Here is a 26,140-nt window from a genome sequence, read left to right on the forward strand (position 1 = left end):
GTGTTAAACCCGTGTGATAACGACTGTCGTTTTCCACGCGAGGCTAAAGTTTTACTTAGTGGATCACTAATTTGTTGTGGATTTTTTTCGTGTGTATGGCTGATAATTTGGACAATCCATTAGTGACCACTGGGTTGGAGCAATTGCCGTTAAGTGTTTGGCTCAGGGGCACACATACGCCCACAACGATGGCACCGAGAACCCATTACGTCTGGGTTCGAGGCATACGAGCTAACCAATTGTGCTACGGCGCCGGACTTCATGCTTAGGTCTTTACTAACTTCGGGGTGGGGTAAAGTGGTCACCTGGGACAGATATATTACGATACACCAAGGATAATTATGCATAAAGTTAAAAATAAAAAAGTTGTATAGTTACAGTTAGGTTCCTAATGTTTTGTACCAGTCACGCTTTTTATCTCAAAAATTATTTTTTTTAATAATAAGCGTGTTTTAACAACTATTGTTTACCGTTACTACCCATCTTTTCGCTTTTGTCAATTCTCTTGTTCTTCGTTATCGTGACCGAAGAAATGAAAGAAATTTCATTCCGGTTCCCACGTGATCAAAACTCACTTTCTGCTAATATAAAGACAAAATGTACGACACAAATATATCGGCCACAAATTAATACCATCCCCGAAAGAAACAATCAGACAGAACCCTCTTCAAACCAAAGCGAGCATGTAAAGCTAAAGTGCCAGATATACTAGTTTACAACCTTCTTACCAGACCACAAACTTTTTAAGCGTAGTAAGTGTGTATTTCACTATGTGAAGGTTACTAAAGCGGCAACAATAAACAAGATGTATAAACATATCAAGATTCAAAAGTGTGTAACATCACAAATATAGAACAACATCATTCAGATTATCCACTGCACATCAGGCATGCCTCTTTGTTTTGCAGGGAACACAACATAGCTGCTTCGTTTTCCTCCCGTTTCTAAAATATTGTTAAAAGAATAAAAACATAATCGATATTTTAGAAATCCATAACAGCTTTGCCACTTTCATACAACTGGCCACAGTTTGTACATCAGATGTAACTTGCTTTACCCTCGAGTAGCCGGAAAATGATAGTCGTTATACCACTGGTGCACATAAACCTCCGGCCAACGAGTTTAGTTTGTTACTTTGTGAAGAATTTTTTTTCTGTATGGCTGACAATAGGGTTATACAATTGTGTTGAGTGTCTTGCTTTTTTGCACACAACGGTAGCATTGACGAGTCTTGAACCTGTAACCTCTTGTTTACAGGCTGGCACACTAACCAACTGTTCTACAGCGCCATGTATGCAGTACAAATAGAGGGAAATATTTCTCATGAAACTTACCTCTTGCTCCGTCATCGTCTGTTCAGATTTCACGTCCTTTAGTTTGTTTTTATCCACGGTGAACTGAATAGCTTGAGCGGCAGGTTTCGTACGCAAGTAATACATTCCAGTCTTTAGACCCTGTAGTTTAATTTTTGTATTTCAGAAATCTTAGGTTTGCAATACAGTCAACCATGTTTATTAAATAATATGCACTTCATAAAGTCTGTTTAAATTTAGTCGGGCCAGTCTGGCTTGGTTCAGATGTGATTTGATTAGGGTTCCAATAAAACGTGGCAAAACTGGGTAATCTATTGAAAAATAATTAAAAATAAATACCTAAAACATCCATACAACAAAGCAACTAAAAGTATAGAAAACTACAACTTTAGTAAAAACCATAATATTAAAAACATAGCTTACAGATTTCCAGCCAAAGAAATGCATGCTCGTAAGTTTGGCATAATTAGGTTCAGCTATATGTATGTTGAGACTTTGGCTTTGGTCAATAAAAGCAGCACGATCAGCAGCCATTTTGACAATATTCTTCTGCGAGATTTCCCACACTGTACGATACAACTGCTTCAAGTCGTCAGGGATATTTGGAATGTTCTGAACGTTGAAATAAAGCATAGAATTTAGTTAAGTTGTCATTTATGCTATCTGTTTCTATACTCAATTGAATAAATACATAAATGAATGTAACTTGCTTTATCCTCGTGTGGCCGGAAAACTTTTGTGGGGAACTATTTTTGGGGAATTACTAATTTTTTTAAAGATGACTGATAATTTGGACAACCGATTAGTGACCACAGCCGTTAAAGGTCTTGCCTAAAGACACGCGCCCACAATAATAGAACCGACGAGCTTTGAACCCATCACCTCTGGATTAGTTTAGAGACGGCTGCGTTATCCATTCTGCCACTACGTCAGACACAATTGACTCTTTTTAAAAATTATAAATGAAAAAAATAAAATATATATATAAATGTAGCATTAGGAAGTTTTTAATGCATAAGATTGAATTTAACACTCACAGGAATTAAACAGACTGATATACCTGTATTGACCCATTATTGGCAATCATTTGTAATTTGACATCTTCATTCCACAAATTCATTTCTGTCAGATCTTTTAGAAGGTGCTGATTCACAATCTGTAAAATATTATTTGTGAAGAAACAGAAACTTGATAAAGTTTAAGACACTCTGCATAATTTTTTTTATTATTTTTGGATGAGGAGTTGAAAACTGTTAATTTTTGGATGAGGAGTTTCAAAAAACTAAATAATCTTTCAACAGCCCAAATGATATATAACATAGTGTATTTCCGATGTCTTGTCTGTCATTTGGCAGGACGTCACTACGTTTTTTTCTATATTAGATGAACCGTTGAAACTATATTAGTGTCATTACCAGCCTTATGGAGTATTCCCTAAAACTCAGTTTTGCTGTAAGTAACAGCCATACAAGATATACCATAATCAATCACCCATAAAATTACATACATGGTAATCTGTAAGCTGGTACAAGGTGTATGAAACAGAACACCTGTGTTATAACGACTGTCATTTTCTGGCCATGCAAAGATAAAGCAAGTTACATTCATTTAACACACATGGCTTCTTACCTGGAACTCTCCCGACAGAACCCTTCTCGTGTATATGTTACTTGTATAAGGCTCAATAGATTCATTGTTACCAAGGATTTGAGCGGTAGATGCTGTTGGCATGGGAGCAATAAGAAGACTGTTCCTGATGCCATGTCTGAGATACATAATGACAATGAAAAACATATTTAAACAACATTTATTTCAAATGGAACTATAATTTTAAAGTGTATATATTTCTGGGATACTTGGTGACAAAAAAAAAACGCATTCATTTAAAATTAATTTTAGAGTAAACACACTAACTTTAGAGTGTATATCTTAGATAAAAGGTGGCAAACAAAATAAAACCAGATTTATTTCATTATTTTCATGTGGGCAACTTACTTGGCAATTCTTTGTTTAAGTTTGTTCCAATCCCATAAGTCAGTTGGTGTCACGTTCCACATATCAAACTGAAGTATCTGAATAGAAGAAATTTGTAAATAATCTTTTAATGGATATCTGGTATGAAAATATAGTGTGTTTCGGATGAAACGCCATTATGCATGATAGCAGGGTGATAGAAGTTAAGAAATTTGTGTTTACTTTATACAGAAGATCAAAAAGTCTACAAAAAAACCTAAATCAGTTTCATGTTTTTATTTATTCTATTCTACATGAATGAGGACTGGGACCTAAGATTTAAGCGAGAATTGGCACATTAACACAACACCCAGGGTGATACTGCATAGACCTCACCAGTTTTAAAGCCTGTTGCTTTCCTGATAGATGAAAAGGGTTTTCAACAGTTTCATGTAACCCTAACAAACTTATTGTGATAGTACGTTTAGAATTTGGACATGAAAAAATAAACAGTGACACACATTACTCATCTGGAAGGAAATCGCATTAAATCACGCAGTCTTACCCCTTTACTGACAGGGCAACCGTCATACGTCTCATAAGTGCCAAGTTCTTCTGCTAAGTCACATGATGCAGAGAGAGCAGCGTAATAGATTGTTTCAAAGATCTGAATATTCAGTTTCATGGCAGCAGGGGAATCAAAAGGCAGGCGAAGACAGATAAAAGTATCAGCTAAGCCTTGTACGCCGATACCTATTGGCCGATGACGTGTGTTTGATCTTTCCGCCTGTTTGAACAAAACAAGTTAAAACAAATGTTAACTTATCCATGGGTATATGAATAATAAAAGGCAGTAAGTACTAACACAACAAATTTAAATTCTCTTTTATTTACTAAGAATTTTAAAACCCTAATTTTAATCCATTGAGAATTTTATCACAAAATATTTATTGAGAATTTCAAGAACACAATACTTGGTACAAGTTTAAATAAAAGTTTGGTATCATTTAAGAATTTAACACAAAGAACCAACAAGTTAAATTGACTAACCTCTTTCACAGGGTAATAGTTGATGTCTATTATTTTATTGAGGTTTTTGGTGATCACTTTTGCGACATCGTGAAGTTTTTTGAAGTCAAACTTTTCTCCAGGTAAAACATACATTGGCAGCGCAATTGAAGCTAGATTACAAACAGCAACCTGGAAGTTTAATAGAAATAAGTAAATATTATAAAACAAACACTATTTTGCTTACTAAAAGATAATTAAACACACTAAACAAAACTAAGATGAGAAAAAACATGAAATAGTTTGAAGTAATTCATTACTAGTAAATTACATACAGAAACCTAAAATTTAATTGGCATACAAAAAAGTAAATATTATAATAAATAAAACTTACTTACTTACTGAAAGACAATTATACACGCAGAGTAAAACCATGCAGAATTATGAGAAAAAAGCAAACAATATTAATTTATATTTAAAAAATAGTTAGACATAGTACTAGTGAATTAGTAATAATTTAACATAAATCCAAGCACTTACCTCATCTGGTGCTGTGTATTCAACAATCTCAGTGCACAAATTAGAACTTTTGATTGTTCCAAGATTTTGTTGATTTGATTTTCGATTACATGCGTCTTTATACAACATGTAAGGCGTTCCGGTTTCTATCTGAGACTCAATAACTGCGTACCATAGTTTCTGAGCTTTGATGGTTTTTCTTGCTTTGCCCATCTTTTCATATCTGCATTTAAAAGAATTTTGTTGGAATTAGAAGTGTGATACGCACTTCTGCTATAGCGTATTCTATTCTATGTGGGTACGGTCCCGCAGCTTGGCATGCCATGGGTCATAGGATTTAGCTTAGCTGTCCAGGTTTGACTTTCTTACCCCAACTGCTATAGCATATACACGTAGTGACTACTAAATCAAAACTTTCTGAATAAAAAGGTTATAAGCAAGAACCAACATACCACAAACTACATACGGTTTTGGTAATTCTTGTACCTACAATAACTGGTGTGTAGGCCAAATCTGGCTTAAATCCCAGGCCCTCAAGGACCACACCCTGTCACCCATACAGAATAAAAAAGAAAGAATCTTGAAATGAAATGGCACCAACAGAATACACATAAGTACGATACACCTGACACTTACTTTACATATAACTCTTCAAATTCATCGCCCCATACATCATACAAGCCCTTTGCTTCGTCGGGACAAAACAGAGACCAATCTCCATCACATTCAACTCTCTTCATAAACAAATCAGGAATCCACAATGCATAGAACAAGTCCCTTGCCCGAGACTCATCTTTTCCTGGGATAAAGTAAGAAAAAGGTTGGAATAAGTTTAAAAAAAATATGCAAAGTATATCTTATGTAACTATACATATAGCAGGGTGGGGGAAATGGGACACCTTTCGTCCTATTTGGTATTGAACAAAAAAATTTCTCGACTTTCATAGACAGTTGTTGATTGTCTAAAACAGGATTTTGGATATTTTGTGCTAAAGGCAACCCATCTTACCCCACAATACTATATATATATGTAAAGGACTTCCCATAAATGGTTGGTGTAATGGAGTATTAATGTAAGAAAATTAAAAATATATCGCGTGCAAAGTACCTGTGTTTTTCTTAGCATCCAGAAAATCAAATATATCTGCATGCCAGGGTTCAATGTATATGGCAAATGCACCAGGCCTCTGAAAGAAAATGCGTTATGTGTTGTTCAACAATATTGAACAAGATTGTATACCTTGTTGCCACCTTGGTCTACATAGCGAGCTGTGTTGTTGTATACGCGGAGCATGGGAAGAAGTCCATTAGAATTACCGTTGGTCTAGATAAAATAAACACTTAGGAAGAACACAAAATATGTATATATATTTATCTATAGAAAATAAGGGGTGAACCTATTTAAAGATCAGTGTGAAGCTTATATATATATATATTATATGAAACCAATGAATGAATAGAGTCACTAAAAAGGTATGTTAGCTGAAGGCAGTAAATACACAACGCATAACAGCTTTTGAACTTACTAGAAGTTATTGTAAAATCGTTGCACAATATATTATGTGCCATTGTATAGTAATAGTGATGATTATGACGTTAATGCTAACGTAAAGGAAACAATACTAACACTGAAGAAATAGTGCTGTGTATAACAATGATCTAATATTTAGTAGTACAGCTGTGTTGAAATTTGTAGGACTAAGAGTACTGGGTTTTACTTCATGTGATTTGATAAAAATGTCTGTATAATATTTATATATTCTTAGTTCTTACCCCAGCAATATAACTACCAGATGCACGGATACAGTGAATAGCAAGCCCAATACCACCAGCTGTTTTGGAAATCAGAGCGCATTGTTTTAATGTTTCATATATTCCTTCAATGCTGTCATCTTGCATGGTGAGCAAAAAGCAACTGGATAAACAAAAACATTGGTTTCTAGTTCACATTAAATTTATGGCTGATAATTTGAACCAAATGTTAAATACCTATCCCCTCCCCAGAAATATCAATTTTTATTATCTATTTTAAAATAAACGGCAGTAAATGCAAAAAAACACTTAGTTAAACAACATAAATTCTTGTTTAAAACAACTCTTTATTCAAATATTTATTCCTGGGCTTTATTGCTTAAAATAAAAAATAAGGAATAAAAAATTAAACAGTAAAAGTACCATTAAAGTCTTAGTTGTAGGAAACAGCAAAATCGTAACTTCCACAACAGCTTAATCATGCAAAGCACAATAATAAAAGGCAAGAAGTACGGGTGAAATGCTTCCGGTATTATTCGATCATTAAAACCAAACATTTTACAACTTTAAAAGTTTGGGGAACGCGATCGTTTTATTACAAATATATTTGTTTATAGGGAAGATGGGACAACTTTAGCACATAATGTCCAAATATTCTGATCCTGTTTAACAATTAACAACGGTCTATGTGAGTCGCGAGGATACGGTTTTCGAATTATTTGAATGTTCTTTGTTTACTACCAAGTAGGACGAGAAAATAAGATGAAAAAGTGTCCAATCTTCCCCCATCATACTATACTAATGTACTATATATACAAATATAGTCAAATAATAAATTATCACCTTGACATTTGGGGACGGTTGGTACCAGCATTGAACAAAGTGGGAGATGCATGAGTGAACCATTTCTCCGATAATAATTCATAGGTCTGCAAAATACAAAGTTTTAACGTTTTTACTTTTACAACATTTCTAAACTTTAAAATAAAAAAGCCTAAATATTTTAGTAATACAAAAAGTTTTTTTGCTTAAACTTCTTTTAACTACTGCTTGCTCTTGAGTTTGAAATTTAAAAAATGTTTATATTCGTAATAATACCAAATACACGCAAGAAAAATCTTAAATGGAAACCTCGAGCACAGATTCAATGTCATTTTGATGAATCCCAATTGCGACTCGCATCAGCATGTGTTGGGGTCTCTCAGCAACTTTTCCATTTAATTTAAGAAGATATGAGCGCTCCAGTGTCTGTAAACAAACATTGTTTAACGAAACTTTCTTAATTATGTCATTGTCAATCATATTTGAAACTAAAATCCCAATAAGTGTTTCCATTGAGGTTTACAAACCTGGAACATCTCTATTTGGGTGCACATACTTCACATATGTTACAAATGAATACGTCTTTTTCGCTGTAAAAAGCATTTTTAGGTTTCTGATTATTTTTACCTTGAAGCCGAAGAAATTGTAAGAAAAGTCACGATCGTAGATGATGGCTGAGTTGAGTTTCTGGAACAGGAACATTTATTTTACAAAGACCTTTTAAACATCAGTTTGTTTACAGAGCAGTTGGTTTTGTTTAACAAAAATAAAAAAGGCATATGGCATAATTAAAAATGGTTTTACCTCTTTGTGCTCTGTTATGATGTCATGAGTTCGCTTTGAGATTAGTGGAGAGTGCTTCCCATTTCTTGGGTTGACATAATCGTATAGATCCTGCATGACAGCTGCAGAATAATATAAAGAAAGTTAGTAAATATGAATACAGACTGGCCAGTCTGCAGAGTATGGAAGGTGCATGGGAGATTCTGTTTACAAAGTTTTGGTAATGCACATCATAATTTGTCCCGCGCCTGCCAATTTATTAAACCAATAACCAGATATGTATTAAAATAAGTAGGATTTTTTAATGAAATTTGGAAATGTTTAAGCCACGCCAACTTTTCATGACAGCACATATGTTTGCGAAAATACCAGTTTTACACAATCGACATCATGTCAGGAACTGACATATTCTGCAGACAGACAGTCTGGTGATTTATGAGACTATATTAAGACTTATTGGGCAAATATAATTCTTAGACTAAAAAACTCACCACTAAAAAGTTTCTTTGTTTCTTTATGTAAGTTGGACACAGCAAGTCGTGCAGCCAAGATCGCATAATCAGGGTGTGTGGTGGTCATGTGCGCCGCTGTTTCAGCAGCTAAAGTGTCCAACTCGACAGTGGTCACTCCCTCATATATTCCACTGATAACTTTCATTGTAATTTTTGCCTGTTTTGAATTAAAGAATGAATTTAAACGACAGTCGTTATACACAGGTGTTCTGTTTTTTATACACCATGTGGTAGCTTACAAGTTACTATGTATGTTACTTTGTGGATGATTATTTTTTGGGGATTTTTGCCGACTTCATCTCGGTGATGTTAATTACATAGGCGCCGAGTACGCGTAGGCGGCGCCTACGTACGAAATAATAGCACGGAGGCGGCCTCCGTACACGAATTAACAAAAAAATATGTATTTTTACTAAATTTATTAATATTTTCGTATTGTTCTCATAAGAATATACCATTGCGGTAAAGAAAATCAAAATTAACGACGTGACAATAAGAGAACGGATATTTAGGCATGCGTTGACCGCATGGTACTTGGTCATGCGTTGACCGCATGTGCAGAATCTGTTATATAGCTGTTACAAATGCGTAATTGTCTTATTTACGTCACAATCGTCACTTTGAACATGCGGTAATCATGCTTGGAACAGGTTAGTAACGTTAGTTTAAACCAGGTTCAAACAAACGTTGTTGATCTATCGTTGTTAAACGATAAAGGTAGTTAGATTAATATTCATTGTAGATGAAAGTATTCATTGTAGATGGAACAATTCTTTACTTGATCGCAAACGTTCAACTTCAAACCTGTTTTCAAGCTCTGCTGGCTAAATAATCAAGGGGACAATCGCTATTATGACGCACACAATCAACGTGTGAATCGCTATTATCTCGTAATTAATTACCAGGTCAAACAATCGCTACTATGATGCAATGAATCCACGTGTGAATTCCTACTATTTCGTAATAATTATGCTGCTTGGCTGAGGAAAACATCGTAAATATACAGCAGTGCTACTTCTGGAACATATTTAGGTTGTTTATTACCGCCTACATTGTTTAGAAACTTTAGAGTAGGATAATATCGTCTGTTTAGCCCGTTGGTTGTTCTTTATTTTCTAAGTAGCTAACTTTGAATGTGTTGCTTTGCCTTTGTACGACGACGCGCGAAAAGGCTAAACTACGACGCACATGGACGTTAAACTACGACGCACGTGGACGTTAAACTATGACGCACGTAAAGGTCAAGTAGAAAGCACGTCGCCTCGAACGAACGATTTATATATCGGTCAATCTTGCAAATACGCACGGGGAAAGGATCAACGCGTAACACTGACGTCCAGCGTTGAGCAAGCGTAAAATAACGTCAATGAAACGCCGAAGTGTTATGACGTCACGATTGTGTTACGTCATAATAGGCTCCGCCTCTGCACTACATTTCAAAACTCGGCGCCTATGGTTAATTACACATTTTTTGCACAGGGGTTTCATGACAGACTGCAGCATGTTAAAGAGCAAAAATAATAGAAGCTACCTTCAACTAGGTACCACTCTAAGCTAGCATTAAACCAAATAAGTGTAAAAATAATGTTATTAGTTGTATTTTTAAATAATCACTGCATAATTTGCACACAACTACAGACTGGAATGAAATTGGTAAATTTAACGAACAAATTTAATAAAAAACAGTAAACTTACAGGGTCAACAAAATCCATGTTCAATCCATAACATAACTTTGAAACCCTGGATGTGATTTTGTCAAACATGACACGCTCTTTCCGTCCATCTGAAACCATTTTTAGAAAAACACACACATCAAAATATGGTATATATATAGAGTGACATATGTTTATGTAAACTTATAAACAAATATAGAGAAAACTAAGTTCACATACCTCTTTTGTAGACGTACATCTTTTTTGCTTTGAAGATCTAATTTCACACTCAAAAACAAACACAAATCTGAATAATAAAATTAAATAAAAAGTGTACATTATCGTTTAACAATAAATATTCTATAAGAAATATTTAATTAATAAAACGGCCGACGATGATTCTGTTGTACCATAGCATTAGATACTATAAAAATAATGTTAAGCCCACTGGTATATGATTCAACTAACGTTACTAACCTATGAAATGACGTATTCTTTGAACAACAACTTCTTTATATGAATGAATGACTTGCTTTCCGCCAAAACGAACGTACTAACACAAAATATACGTCAAGCATTTGGCTCCAAACATTTCGCGCCAACAAAAAGCGGGAACTTTTCGTACTGTCACGTGACAAAACAAAGTTACGAAAAAGAGTCGGGCAAGTCTAGACATGTCTGCGTTGGCAAAATTAATAATTAGTAGATATAAATATCAAATCGCATATTACATTTAACCAATATACTAAAACCTCTGACTATTACATTGAAATGTATCTTCAGTTTGCTGTATTTTGTTAGCAATTGCCAATTACCTAAACAGTTTTAAGATATCTATGTATAGTTTTGGGAATCAGCTGTTTTAACTGTGACGTCATGTTTCGCATGGTTGAGTTTCGATATAAACTTCTTTCGTTATGTTGTCACCGCTTCGTGAACTTTTACGAAATTTAAAAGTTGTTCTTGCCAGTTCATCACCTCAACGACGTAAATTGTTGGAGCAAATTGTAAGTTATCAGCTAAACTTTTCTTTTGTTTATATTAAGCAGAGCAAAACAAATGTCTAATCGTTTTGGTCAGGACACCTAACAACTTTTGCTCTAACCCAAAGTTAGTATAGACCAAGTTAGGAAACGGATTGTAAAACAACGAGTCTTGTTATCCATTGTCTCGCGTCTATGACGTCATAGTCGCCACCATTACGGAGCCCACGGCATAGCATTTTATCATTGCTAGGTGCTGTTTTTCGTTTAAATATTGCGATTTTTTAAAAACCAAGCACTTCTGCGCGTAAAAATGGCTTTCTACTAATGTTATATCTTATCACAATAATAAACCTCACAAAAATAATCAACTTTTATTGAACACTCAATCGATTAAAGAGTAAAAAAACAGAAAATATCAGGTTTACTAACCAAAAACATAAAAGAACATGTTTAAAATATAAAAATACAAACAAAAATAACATTACCATGAATACAAACGCATAACATTACCATAAACTGGTGTATCTAGCTGCAGTTTTGCATGTAAATTGCCGTGATTTTACTTTTTGGCTCACAAACTTAACACGTATACCCGGCAACGAAACTTAAGGTATCTGTGTAAAATTTGACTAATATCGAAGCGACATTGAGGAAAACAATACTAAGTTACTATTTTTGGTCCTCTGCTTGAATTAGTAAGCTACCTTTTTTGCGTTACGGGTCTTTATAAAATCGGAAAACGCGAACACCTTATCTGCTAGTACTTAAGCAGTTTGGAGCTGCATGTCCACTCATGTTGGATTATAAATGTAGTAAAGAATGGCTCTGTAGATTCGTAGGTATGATCATATACTATTATGTAAACTAAGCTGATTGATGCTAGTCTTAATCGCCAACGTAAAGTACCCTGGTAAACCACACTGTACGCCGAAAACCAGTCAAAATATTAATTTACTCCACATTAATTCCTAGATTTAATAGTATATAACAAGATTTATATTAGAAATTATATTTTAAATGTTAAAACAACCGCTATACGTGTTTTCTAGCTTTGTATCGCTTACAAGAACCAAATAAACACATGCCAACCATGCATTTGTATAGGCGATTCACGCTCTGTGGGCTCCGTAATGGCGGACACGAGCGCCGTTTCCTAACTTGGTCTATACTAACTTTGCTCTAACCCAGTGGTCACTAATTGCTTGTTAAATTTGTCACCCATATACATAAAAAACAAAACAATATAAGCACCCACAAAGTTTTATGTGGTATCTCACAATCGGACAGGAAGTTTGTAAACAGAACACCTTAATAATTACATTTAATATGATTTATGAATGGATTTCTTCACACACTCGAAAAACCCTTTACATATAAAACCTGACAATTACACACCTATCTAAACATTAGGTCGTTGTGGTTGTTTCACATTTAAATGTACAGTTGTTTGTAATACAGTCACCAGCTCCATCGCCAATATCTACAATGACACATTGGGTTACTTTTTAAAAATACTTTCGGCTCGACGCTGCTACTGTTGTGGGCGTATGTGTCCTTGAGCAAGACACTTAACTGCAATGGCTCCAACCCAGTGGTCACTGAAGGGTTGTCCAAATTATCGGCCATACATAAAAAAATATTAATCACCAACAAAGTAACATACATGGTAACTCGTAAGTTGGCACAAGGTGTTAAACCCGTGTGATAACGGCTGTCGTTTTTCGGCCACGCGGGGATAAAGTAGGTTACGTTCATACTTTTTAAAGTAACCACAATAAACATGACATTTATTTGCAAACAAATGTGAGTGAAGTATCCAATAACATAAATATTTATTATTTCATGTTTATTGTTACAAAAATTAGTGAAAACATCACAGCAGGAATGTAGTTTCACACATATGATTAATATACCAAATTACTCCAATTCAGGAACTTTCTTTTGATGTATGTGCTTCACCCTATGACGAAGAAGCAATTGACAAAACATCTTTTAAAAACCCCAAAGATTATGTGAAGTTGTTGGCACATGGTAAAGCTTTGGAAGTCGCAAACCACCACAAAGAATCAACAGAAAAAGTTTTGATAATTGGGGCAGATACCGTAATTGTAAGTTACCAATATACCAAGAAATGTTCGATCCATGAGAAATGAGACTTTTTTAAAAATAGGTTGCATTCTTATTCCTAAACACATTCTGTGATCCGAACACCAAGTTTAACAGACCCGTTTTTTAACTGACACTCTTTCTCACACCTTTGATTCATAGTGTGTTTTAACAACTAGGTTTTTTTCGTTGATGGCCTTCTCTTTGTTTTTTTTTATAAAATAATATGAACATCGGTATCGTTTTTAAAGAGATAAATAGAAATTTGATCACTATTTTTTTTATAATTATCTTTTTTACTAAATGTTTTTCAAATTTGAACATCGCTATGGTTTCAAAGAGATAAATAACAATTATATTACTTGATTTTTTTTATATTTATTTTTTTTACCAAATGTTTTTCAGATTTTTGAGAATCAAATTATTGGGAAACCTCATACTGCACAAGTTGCTGTCGAAACTTTAAACAAGTTAAGTGGAAAGTCTCACACAGTGTGTACTGGAGTTTCAGTTATTTTGGTTGAAAATGGAGATTTTAGCGAAACTGTTTTTCATGAAACAACACAGGTGGAGTTCGGAAAACTATCCAAAGAAATGGTGCAGAGTTATGTGGATACTGGAGAACCATTGTGAGTATTAAATATCTCACCTATATCGATTACCTGTCAATTATTATATAAATACACCAACAAACTTTATTCGATAAAATAAGATTTTTTTTTATATTTTCGTGTATTTAAAATGAAAACATTTTTACCATAACAAAATAATTAAGCAATAAAACTGATGTTTCAAAAACTTAAGCATTATTTATTTTATTTTCCTGTATTTCAAATGGAAAACACTGTGTATCACAAAAGATAATGAACACATAAAACTAATATTTTGAAAGCAAAACCATCAACAATATGTGATTGATTTGCTAGAAACAAAGCTGGTGCTTATGGAATCCAAGGTCGAGGAGCCATGTTTGTCCAGAGAATCCAAGGTTGTTATAACAATGTAGTTGGACTTCCAGTTTATAAGTTGTGCAGTGAACTTACCAAGTTTCTTGATAATAAAACTAAAGAGTACAATACCCACTAGCAAAGAAAATGCATTAGATAAATGAAATTTGAAATTATTGTAGTATTTTACCTGTGATCATTGAACGCTTAAAGTTGTTGAATTTACAATTTTGTGTCTTATTAAAAAACTGGAAATGGCATCTGCCACTTTTTGTGGACAGTCCTCATGCACTGCATGGCCACTCTTGGGTAAAACCTGCATTGCACAGTTGGAAGCTTTATGTAGAACTTAAATTAACAAGTAGTGGATTTGCCAAACCAACCTGCATTTGAAATTTCCCTTGCATTTGTCCAATGGTGAGTTCTCTATCCAGTCTATCAACGGCTTATAAACAATAGAATTAGAGCATGTTTTGTGCCAAGAAAGCATGTTTTATAAACTGTATAATCAGATTATGGTTTCCTGTTGTGTCATGGTTGCAGCAATATACATGTTTGCACTTAGCCACGCTGTTATATAGTGGTAGCAAAATGTTGTTTATGTGTTGTGTCACGAGCCATTACTGATACATTTTTGGATGGTCATAAATATAAATACACTAAACATACAACTGAAATGACATTTTTTAACAGTGTTTTGCAACAAAGTTTGTAGCATGCACAGCTTCCGTTTACTGTCTAACAGCAATTTAAGAAATGTTTGAAACAAATTATCAACTTCCTCTGCCTGGTTACAGCATATGTAGTTAGAAAATCCAAACGGTACCAGTTAGTTACACACACTATATTAGTGGAATAAAAACTTACCAGCAAGCATAAGTAGCTTAGGAGCTGTTACAGAGAGGAAGTTAGTTGAAAGCCCTTTAAACCAGCCTTCCCAGTACTGTGCGCTTGCATTTAAATTTGTTCTCCACGTTAGTCTTCCAGGCGTTGGTAAAGTTCTGCGCAAAACATCAGACGTTGTGCTTAATAATAATAATAATAGAGGTGCATTCACGCTGATCGGCCACCTTCAGAGTAGTCATAGAAAAGAAAGAACAGGAAAAGAAGTTTTGAATGGCGCACTGGGAACAGTAATGATTGTTTGCTTCCACCGCAGTTAGGGATTAACCATCAACAATACAGTGAGTTCAGGGAAGTAAAGCGGCTGTCAGCTGCTTCTGTGCGCACGCTGTGTTCGCATAGCGTCAGCTATTTCGGGTCTTGTGCGCGGTTATATTACGAAAATCATTAATAAACAATTGCGTGACTGGGTGTTTCTGACGTCAGTACACCGCAATACGAAAGAGGTGAGATAAAAATGGTGCGTCGTGTTTGGACAGTAGGATTCATGACGCTGACGTAACTCATCGACCAATGTATCACAACGGCGTATTAAAGCGTATTGATCCAGTTACGCTGACCAGGTGGTAATAACCAGCCCACGAAAAAGAAGGCGGTCCGATGCTTTAACAGAAAAATTATTTTAGCACAGCCAAGGTTCTTATGAGAAAATTCAGCTAGTAAGAAAATTGTAACGATTCTTAGAAACAGTATCGGTGTTAGTTTACACGAAGTTTTGTTACCGATAGTTAGTATAGTATGGTGGGGGAACATGGGGCATCTTTAGTACATTATATCTAAATATCCTGATCGTGTTTTAAACGATGAACAGCGTTCTATAGGAGTCCTGAAGATACGATTTTATAATTCTTTAAATGTTCTTTGTTTACTACCAAATGGGATGAGAAAATAGAATGAAAATGTGTCCCATCTTTCCCCACCCTACTATAGAAAGTTTAAGCTAGCCTTCAGTGTACAGACGGTAATGTTTATATACGGACTCAGGGTACGACAATTATTATACAGTAAACGCTGCAGTAGGCGTGTCATTCGCGTTTGTTGTTGCGGACCTAATTGGTAACTTAAGGACCAATGACAGCACGTAAACGTCCGAAGTTGTAGAAAAGGTACGGAGTCCCCGGGGCGACGATATTTGCACCCGACACGCACGTTTTTAGACGGCACGAATGTCTTGCAAATACCAAACCCTTTAACACTCTGTTCATATATATATATATATAACAGAAGTAATACCGAGGTTAACCAGGACAAGTTATTGATGTGGGCGGTGTATAGAAAATTTCTTACTCTAGTCAGACACTGCAAGTGACGTAATAATTCCATAAAGCTACCGCATATTTTATAAAAACAGTTCCTGGAAAGTAAGGAAGTCAGGAAACCTCAGCGTTGCTATTTTTTGCGTGACCGGTTAAAACCGCACGCAGTATAAAGAATGCGTTAACTGGGACAGGCTTTTATAAAAATGACGTCACGCCCTATGATAAACGCAGTAAACATCGAGCTCAGTAAACAAAAGTGAATGGCTGAACCTACTTTTAACCGAACAAATACAAGCGTATACAAAGATGACGATGTCGTATATAAATGCAATAAACAGTTTACTGTTAGTAGTAAATCCCACACGATTTTTGGAACGAAAACTCAATTTGTCAACAGTATTAGTGGTTTTACTGCGAACCGCGTGCCGTGTGTAAAATCGGATTAATTTAAAAAGAGGCGAAAAACGTGTATTGCTTCATGGAGGGTTAAGGAAAAAATGTCAAACGTCCGTTCATAGTAAAACCTCGCGTAAATGCCCTATATTCAGATGAAAAACCCAAATCACCTTTAAAGATATTTATGCATCGCCGAGTATGGTGCTGTGGGGTAAGATGGGGCACCTTTAGCACATAATATCCAAATACCCTGAACGTGTTTTAAACAAGTAACAACAGTCAATGGGAATCGTAAGAATACTGGTTTATAGGTCTTTGGAAGTCCTCTGTTTACTGCCAAATGGGACGAGAAAATTGAATGAAAAGGTGTCCCACCTTCCCTACCCTACTATACCATCTTAAAGTTATAAAACAGAAACTGCTGCCGTTTCGTTATTTGGTTTCTGATAACGCTGTTTGGTTTAAAGGTTGCGTAGTCTGTTAATTTCGGACAAAAGCGTGAGTCAGCCTAGCGTGCGTCTACAATACTTGAGTAAGTTACTTTAATTACTATAGTTGTGAAATTTGTTCGAAATCAATGATATGACAACATTTACTTAGTTTTAAACCGCCAGCAGATACTCACGCTGAACCTTGTACGTCATCGTCATTATTTGATGGTGCATGGCTCGTTTCTCCTACAGTTTCCAATCTGAAAGATAATTACGGCTATAATAGATTATGCTTTGGATATTTGACAAGAGTTGTTTACATTTGGGCAGATATAGTACTGTGGAGTAAGATAGGACAGCTGTAGCGCATAATATCCAAATATTCTGATTGTGTTTTTAAACAACTAAACAATGGTCTATAGGTCTATATGGCAGTCGTTAGGATACGGTTTTTAATTCTTTGAAAGTTCTTTGTTTACTACTAAATGTGACAAGGAACAAAAAAATAGAATGAAAAGCCCTATCTCCCCCACCCTATTATATTAATGTAAGGCATGTTATTTGACACGTTTAGCAAGCAAAGCAGCTCAATACGTTAATATGGCTTGTTTGTAAAAGGAGTGAACACACAGCGGTTGTACAGACATTGCGTAGCTCAATCTTCTATACAGTTGATAACATTTAAACAAAAAGTGTTTAAAAAAGTTATATCAAAGTTATAATCATTCTATTTAAAATCTAACAAGCGATATGCTTCTGCTCATTTTCGGAGAAACATAGAGGTTTTGATATCACCAGTATAGCTATACTACCGGAGCATTAGTTACTATGCTAGTGGTTTGAAGTGTGTGTATTTCAGACTATGTGAAAGCAAAGATAGTTCGGTTTTGACTACGTAAAAAGTTGACAGTGATGATTTGTCGGATGATTCTCGGCTTTGACGCGATTTGTTTTTGTTTATAGATTTCTGTCGTCTTTTGTACGTTTTTAAACGTTTAATATTACAGCATCTGTGCTCGGGCGCTAAGTCTTAACTGCTCAACATATGGATTTACTGCAGCTTGAAAACTGGGAGAGAGAAGCCATACTTGAGGTAAATATACGGTATGGAATTGGAAGTTGGGATTGAATTTGAATGAAGTCCTATTGCAACTTCATAACAACTCAAATATTTTTCAAATTTTGCGAACAGTTGTTTACGGGTGTTGAAGCTTTGGTTATATAACGTTTTCCAATCACAAAAAAATGTAACCAATTAACACTGGATACTGGTGCTGTAGGACGAGTTCCCAGATATGGAATATAAATAGAACTCATTTGCCAACTCATACCCTGTCTTTCCAGGTTTTAAAACGACAGAATGCTCTCCAAGAAAGAGAAGAAAGACGGATCAATCAGCTTGCTGTGCGTGTTCAGCTTCAGAGAGTAAACGACTCACGCAGCGCAAGATTAGAAAGGTATATCCTATACGCCCTACGGAAAATCTACGCTATATCAGCCCTTTTAAAGTAGATAACTTATTTTTTTTTCAAGTCAAATTGTTTAAGCCGACCAACATGCTTCCTAATACTTTGTTACCAGTAAAATTTACCCAATTTTTTATATCAGCCCTTTTAACGTGGATAACTTAACATTTCCAACTAATATCGTCTAGGTCAAATAACATGGTGCATATTATTCAAAATAACATGGTGCAATTATTATCCAGTGAAATTAAGACAAAAACTGGTCAGTGGCATCGCGAGATATTGCGACGGAGGTACCCAGGCGCAGTAGACGAACCTCCGGTGGCGCTACTGAAACGAATCTCGAGCGAAATACAAAGTTTAGACAGCAGCACCTCGTGGTCAAGCACCACGTCAACTTCTCAACGCACGGCGGCGCTACCGAGCCGATGCCGGAGTCGCAACGGTACCGACCTTGCAGGGGTTCGGGAATGGGTAGAAAAGATTACACATTGCAACGACGATGGCAAGTTTTCGGGTTCGTTATCTGACAATGACAATTTAACACCTGATGAACAGCCGATTGATAATATTCAAAGTTTTCATTCGGAATCAATCGACGATAACGGGAACACAGAGTTAAAATAACACGCAAACACGTTGTTTTCCACCTAAGAACATTGTAACTTGTTTTCAGTGTTTAGTTAATTCATCTCATGTTGCAAATATTTTTACTTATTTCTATTTTTTGTTCATTTTGTTTTCATTTCATAAGATGAAAATATAACACTAACGCCAACGTTATTGTGTACTCATTTATTGTTCAGAGTTTCCGACCAAATTCAGATATTATAAAGAAGTGGATTTTAACACTATCTAAAATTTGGAGCCCTTTTTATACTATTTCCATATCAAACATGGTGTGTAAAAACATAGTATAGTTAGATAGTGAATTACATCTTAGTTTTTTATACACAGCATACACATACACTAGTGCTGAACACACTATTTGCTAGACTACTTATTAGCTACCATTAGGCGGCATAAAATGCAGTTTCATCATTAACTACCATACATAATGCACTTAAAATAACTAGGCTGTTCTGCTTATACATTAAAAAAAATCTCACAAAAGATCAACAAACAACAAACCAATAAATTCTAAGTATGCAAAGAAACCTTACTGTTTAAGTTGGCCGATCATTGAGGCGCGAGCAGATTCCAGATTCCTAATATATCCTGATCGAACACTGTTGAATATTATGGAGGTAGATGAGTAAAAAGTAAAATATATTCAATAAAGTATTTGTGCCATTAGTTGAGCTGTTGTTTCAATAAAACAAGATTGTTGTTGGTAATGTACTAATTGTTCAAAATGGTCAACATTCAAATACGCATACTAGAGCAGGGAAAGATTGAACACCTAAGGCACGTATTATCCAAGTATTCTGATGGTGTTTTCATCAACTGCCAACGATGTCTGAGAGTCGTAACTCGTAAGGATACAGTATTATAACTCTTTGAATGTTCTTTGTTTACTATCAAATGGTACAAGAAATTAGAATAAAAGGTGTACCGTATTCCCTCACCTTAATATATCTAACAACATATTTGTGCTACGAGTTGAGCTGTTGTTTTACTCAACAGGGCAAGATTGTTTTGAAATTTACCAATTAAACAAAATGGTCAATATTTGAATATATATATATATTATATATGCAACTCTTTCAATAGCCATATGTTTGCTACCACCAGATAGAAAGCAATGGAAATAGATTTTGAAGTTCTAGTAAAAATTGGGTATTTATCTCACTTACCACCATTCAATAGCTTTCTCATCAGATTCAAAATCTTGTGGCCGATTCCTTAAAATTTGATGCATTGTGTGCAAGGATGCCATAGCTGTGCCTGCATGAAACAACAAGTTTTCAAATTTTAGTTTGTACGAATGTAATTTATTTACTTCGATTGGTGGGACAACGACAGTCGTTATAAAAGGGGTGTATACCGTGTGTTACTTTGTGGGAGACTTTTTGGGGAGATTTTTTGTGTTTATGTATAGCTCACAATTTAGACAACCGATAAAGGACCATTTTGTTGCAGGAATTGCTGATAATTGACACACATGTTCACAAGAAATTGCGGGAAGACACACACGCTCATAATGGTCGCATCAAACAGCCTTGAACCCATTACCTCTAGGTTAAAGGCGGTCGCCCTAACCACTTTGCCACGCTGCCAAACAGCTTTTTATTATATAATGCAAGAATTCTGTATGTAAATTACAAAACAATAAATAAGATGAATTCAATCTCTTACCTTCTACTACATCTATCATGATGAGGGCAGCTAACGAACGAAGTCTGTTCTGCATTGCCGTGTGAACAGCAATAGCTCCTCCCATACTGTGGCCAACTAAAACAACTGGAGAACAATCTTCATTCATTTCTTCTATGATGTCACACACGTCACTATGGTTTAAAAAAATAGTTACTTATTATATTCATGTTACGCATTGTAACGATCACAAATAAAAGTTAAAATATTTGAGAATATCAGTAAATACAATTAAACATTGTTTTTTAAACTGAAAGTGAGCTAATAAAGAATTTTTATTTGCTACAAGACACCTTTTCCATTTTGATAACGGAAACATATAGTAGGGTGGGGGAAGATAGAATGAAAATGTGTCCCATCTTCCCTAACCCTACTTTGCAAAATATAGATATAGTAGGGTGGGGGAAGTTAGGACACCATTTTATTTCATTTTCTCCTCCCATTTGGTAGTAAACAAAGAACACTTAAAAAATTATAAAACTGTATCCTCATGACTCCTATAGACTGTCTTAATAGCCTAAAATACGATCAGGATATTTAAATATTATATGATAAAGGTGTCCCATACCCCACAAAACTAAATACCCACTAACCAACAGAAATCTCATACTTTGCCAGTTGTTCTGAAGACAGATTTGAATCATCTTCTGTGACCGACGAACCATGACCACGTAAATCAGGTGCTATGCATTGGCATTCAACTAAGTTTGTCAAGCATTTCTGTTGAAGAGAAAATTGTTTAAATAACTATTTCTGGTAATTTTTAATAATTTCTACAGCACTGAAGCCAGCAAAAGCAATGTTTTTATTTAACAATTTCTGCTTTTTATAATTTTTTCTTATTTTGTTTGGTGTAAACTGCTCTGAAATTATTGTATTTTACCACTTACTGATAAAACAGCCCAGCTCAGTCCAGAAAAGCCACCTCCATGTAAAAAGACGATCCTTGTTCCAGTGTTTCCTTTCAGATAAACACGGAAAGTGTTGCCTCCACTTTTCACATCTTTGACTTCCTCAAAATAATTGGTCCACGGCAACACTGAGTAATCTCTTTTTCTACCAACAGAAAACCTACAAATTAAAAATTTCAAGTAGATTTTAATATTTCATGTTTCAAATCACCAAATTAAGGTGGCAAAGAAAAAAACTTATAATCATTTACTAACAAAATATTACTTTTTATCACTTCAGATTTCTGTTCGAAATATTTTTTTAAATCAATTACAATTTAAAAAGTTCTTAATCATTTAGCAATTAGGCTACCATTACTTTTTAAACAATTTCTTTTTTTTTAACAAAAACATTTTTTAAATCACTTTTAAATTAGAAATGTTGTAAATCATTAAACAATATTAACATTACATGAAACTGAATACATAAATAACAATTAACATTACATGAATAGTTGCCAAACCTGTTAGCTGACGGAGGTTGAGAGGTTTGTGCTGGTAATGGGGGAAGACCTTGTTTTAATACATTCTGACGCAGAGATGACATGATTTTGGGACAAAAATCAGTTTTAGTTCAATAATATTTATGTATCATGTTACTATGCAAACTACAGTCTAAAATGTAAGTTTAATTATATTATTTATATAAAAACTAGTTTGTTTAACAAACATTTAGACAACTTATTCAAAACAAATAGAATGCAAAATATTTAATTACCGATTGACAGTTTCTAAGTGCATAGATTCATTATCGGAAACACCAGTTAAATTAAATTAATGTACGGTAAAACGCAATGTTACCTAATGTTTAAATTGAATTTTCTGCAAAATAAATTAAAATAGAAAAATAATTTACCAATACTCAACACAAAATGTTTAACAACATAACACAGTAAAATATATAAGCATATACAATACAACATATAACATTTTAAGGTGAAAACTGCCATAAGCCAATTATTGTGAGCATTGAAATATACAACATGGGGGGAAAGGATTTTTAATATGATAAAGCCTTGGGTGCAACAGCAAAGCTTTTTAGTTGACACTTTTTCTTCTTTTCGTTCAATAAATAACATGATCTTCGCTATCGTTTTCGAAGAGATAAATGAAATTTATGTTATACTACTTCATGTCCAAATCATAGTTAGTAACAGCACTTCTGTTTCTGCAGCACATTCTTACAAGGTGAAGTCTTCCCAGCCACAGTTACTCGATGCAGAATTCGTAATCCTGCTGTTTCTACTGATGAAGGAATGCTGCCAGCTCTATGGCCAACTGCGAGGTTGTCAGACAATATAAAGTCTCCAGTTTCCAACCACTTATGGGAGTATACAGTAGCAGATTCAATGGCAGATTGTATAGCAGAATAAACAGATTTGTTTTCCTAGAAAATTAGGGAATTGAGTAAAAGAAAAAAAAATCTGGAAAAGTATTTAAATTTCTTGAGAAATAAAAATACACAAAAAAGGGAGTATACAGTAACACATTCAATGGCAGATTGTATAGCAGAAATAACAGATTTGTTTACCTAGAAAATTAGGGAATTAAGTAAAAGAAAAAAATCCGGAAAAGTTTCTAAATTTCCGAGAACAAAAAAAAAAAACTTCAAATGTGAAAAAATGTAATAGCAGTGCAACCACTAATGCTATGTCCCATAGAAACAGTGAGTAAAAATGTAGATATGTTAAACTTTTACATAACAGTAATTGAATCTTAGCAGCCTTTACCTCTTCATTCAATAAATCCAATTTCCCACTGGTTGGGTCATAATCTCTAACAAACCCGCTCGTCATGCCTTGGTGGAAACACATAGTGGGACGGCCAGTTAAAGGGTGGGGGTAGATTAGTGGGTGGCACAGGTGATTGCGTCGATCACTTAACATCCAAACGTGATCTAAAAACTCTCGTTGTTCAGGACTGAAACTAGAGAATAGTTTGTGGTGTAAACCTTTTTCAAGTTTAGTGTTATGTAAAGCTTATTTAATATACTAAACTAACGAATGAATAGAGTCACTGGAAATGAATGTTAGTGTAAGGAAACATACACACAACACAACCAATGTAACTTTCTTTATCCTCGCTCGTCAAAAATGACTACAGTTTTAACACAGGCGTTCTGTTTCATACAGTTTGTGCTAGCTTACAAGTTAAGTATTTTATTTTGTGGGCAACTATTTTTTTAAGAGGGGGATTTTTTTTCATTTTATGTGTGGCTGGCAATTTAGACAAGTGACCACTCGGTTGGAGCATTTGCCGATAAGTGTCTTGCCCAAGGACACATACTCCTATAATGATAGCAGCGACGAGTCTTAAACCCATTACCTATGGGTTATAGAAAAGCGAGTTAACCACTGCGCCACAGCACTGTAGTATGAAACAGCTTTACCTTTCTACCACTTCAGTGAGTGGGATGAACATAGTATCACCTCCTGATTTAGCAACAGATACCATGTGATATATTGAGTGACTGTATGGTTCACTTCGAAAGGTCCCATCTATATGCCACCCGGACATTCCCACACCAGTGCACCCTAATAGAAATAAAGTTTTAATGCCTAAGTACATTTGTGTTAAATTTGTTTCAGTAAACTGTCTTTTTTGGCATTAAACTTGTCTATTTCCACCACAGCAGATTGAAGATAGGAATAAATAAAAGATGAAAACAGAAAGACAAACCCGATAAAAACCTTTACGAACTATTTTGTTACTTTTATCACCCGACATAATGTAAATAATGTTCCAATGGCTCATCTGGTATGAAAAACATGTGTATTTCTGACGTTTCATCTGCTATCCAGCAAAACTTTTATCAAGGAACATTCAGTTTTTATACCAGATAAGCCATTAAAAGAATATCTTCACAAACAACACTAAATAAATTAATTCATGTTAATAATAAATATAAATAGTTGGTATAACATACCTTGAGCTGGGTCGTTAGAAACTCGAAAAATATCAATGTTAGGAGACATTGGATGTTTGGCGTATGAAACATTATCAATTTCCCCAAACCATTTACTGATTTCAACTTGACGACTTCCATCCACCACACCCTATAGTATGTAGACTATATATATATATATATATATACATACATATATTTTCTATGATGTTGTGTCGTTATATTAGAAAAATCATGAATAGAACCTGAAGTTATATGTAGAAGTATAGTATTAATAGAGTAACAAAACAAGCGTTTCACATTTGTTATTCGCTTGTGTTGTGCAAAATGTTTCCCCAAATGTAATTGTACATAACATGCTTAGTTGAGCCAAATTTGGTGTGATAAGTGCCTGATTGCACTGTTTACCCTTAATGGTAAAACCAGTTACACATAATCATAGTATGGAAGCCAGTTGCAAATATAAGTATAGCTAAGAAAAATAACAAAACTAGTGACGAATGCTTCAGTACGTTATCTAGTATAGGCCGGTGGAAAGTGTTATAGAGCTTGGTACTTTGGGTTATTGGTTAGACAGACTTAGAGCCAGAGGTTTCTGCGGTTATATGATTAGTTGTTAGTAGCCGTTTAGCGGTCATATACGTAATAGGAGAGGGGGGATTTTTTACTAGCACCAACATAACAATACAAAAGTTCCAATAACCTGATTTCTAAACACTACTAATCTGTGCCTCGTCACATCTTCTTTAATTCTTTCCACTGTGACTTGGTCCACTTGACGTTTAAGATCGACACCGAAAACTTCTATCCCAATTGGAAGTGGAGACCATTTATAATTGGAATGAATCATTTTCATTCCCTGCCTGATAAACCCATTCATAAATTTCTACAACCTACAGTCTTACAGATATGTTGCTAACTTGCTAGTTCGTTACCATTATGCAGGGGATTACCCGTAACCAGCACAAGATCTATATTTGGCCGATTCATAGATATAAAACTGTGGGGTAAGATGGGACATACTTAGCACATACTATCCACACTGATCGCGTTTAAACAATTAACAGCGGTCTATAGGAGTCGTGAAAAATACGGTTATATTTCTTTGTATGTTCTGTCTACCACATGCGACAAAAAAGGAGAATAAAAGGTTGTCTCTA

The 26,140-nt window shown here is 34.8% G+C and overlaps 5 protein-coding genes across 6 annotated transcripts; 2 read left to right on the top strand and 3 right to left on the bottom strand.

Moving 5' to 3' along the window:
• Positions 1–740: 740 nt before the first annotated feature.
• LOC149740570 (ribonucleoside-diphosphate reductase large subunit-like) lies at positions 741–10,951 on the bottom strand. The gene is made up of 21 exons (XM_089872881.1): positions 10,793–10,951; positions 10,556–10,622; positions 10,358–10,446; positions 8,642–8,819; positions 8,172–8,272; positions 7,995–8,054; positions 7,677–7,793; positions 7,389–7,474; positions 6,567–6,708; positions 6,034–6,117; positions 5,902–5,980; positions 5,430–5,592; positions 4,815–5,016; positions 4,317–4,466; positions 3,832–4,053; positions 3,309–3,385; positions 2,943–3,078; positions 2,374–2,469; positions 1,737–1,925; positions 1,335–1,454; positions 741–944 (listed from the first exon to the last, which is right to left on the bottom strand). Exons 2-21 carry the CDS (start codon positions 10,572–10,574, stop codon positions 870–872), a joined length of 2,385 nt encoding a protein of 794 aa, XP_089729007.1. The 5' UTR covers positions 10,575–10,622; positions 10,793–10,951; the 3' UTR covers positions 741–869.
• Positions 10,952–11,162: 211 nt separating this feature from the next.
• Positions 11,163–15,031, top strand: LOC149740571 (uncharacterized). Its single transcript, XM_089872895.1, has 4 exons — positions 11,163–11,322; positions 13,233–13,409; positions 13,813–14,036; positions 14,334–15,031. Exons 1-4 carry the CDS (start codon positions 11,233–11,235, stop codon positions 14,491–14,493), a joined length of 651 nt encoding a protein of 216 aa, XP_089729021.1. The 5' UTR covers positions 11,163–11,232; the 3' UTR covers positions 14,494–15,031.
• On the bottom strand, positions 14,197–22,692 carry LOC149740572 (protein phosphatase methylesterase 1-like). Of its 2 annotated transcripts, none has more exons than XM_089872890.1 (11): positions 22,540–22,692; positions 22,016–22,196; positions 21,736–21,845; positions 21,108–21,259; positions 20,606–20,696; positions 19,973–20,038; positions 17,538–17,603; positions 15,222–15,355; positions 14,738–14,799; positions 14,545–14,670; positions 14,197–14,489 (listed from the first exon to the last, which is right to left on the bottom strand). In XM_089872890.1, the coding sequence occupies exons 1-10, from the start codon at positions 22,620–22,622 to the stop codon at positions 14,551–14,553; spliced, it is 1,065 nt and encodes a 354-aa protein (XP_089729016.1). In that variant the 5' UTR covers positions 22,623–22,692; the 3' UTR covers positions 14,197–14,489; positions 14,545–14,550. The 2 variants fall into 2 exon arrangements, with proteins under 2 accessions (XP_089729016.1, XP_089729017.1); XM_089872891.1 differs by having other exon boundaries at positions 22,016–22,181; positions 22,540–22,678.
• LOC149740573 (uncharacterized) lies at positions 17,882–19,592 on the top strand. The gene is made up of 3 exons (XM_089872898.1): positions 17,882–18,436; positions 18,688–18,800; positions 19,052–19,592. Exons 1-3 carry the CDS (start codon positions 18,389–18,391, stop codon positions 19,434–19,436), a joined length of 546 nt encoding a protein of 181 aa, XP_089729024.1. The 5' UTR covers positions 17,882–18,388; the 3' UTR covers positions 19,437–19,592.
• LOC149740574 (uncharacterized) lies at positions 22,690–25,895 on the bottom strand. Its single transcript, XM_089872892.1, has 5 exons — positions 25,684–25,895; positions 25,002–25,131; positions 24,465–24,609; positions 23,806–24,001; positions 22,690–23,462 (listed from the first exon to the last, which is right to left on the bottom strand). The coding sequence occupies exons 1-5, from the start codon at positions 25,858–25,860 to the stop codon at positions 23,223–23,225; spliced, it is 888 nt and encodes a 295-aa protein (XP_089729018.1). The 5' UTR covers positions 25,861–25,895; the 3' UTR covers positions 22,690–23,222.
• Between the last annotated feature and the right edge of the window lie 245 nt (positions 25,896–26,140).

The sequence above is a fragment of the Ciona robusta genome, chromosome 2 (assembly GCF_009617815.1).
Source record: "Ciona robusta chromosome 2, ASM961781v2".
Classification (NCBI taxonomy): Eukaryota; Metazoa; Chordata; class Ascidiacea; order Phlebobranchia; family Cionidae; genus Ciona; species Ciona robusta.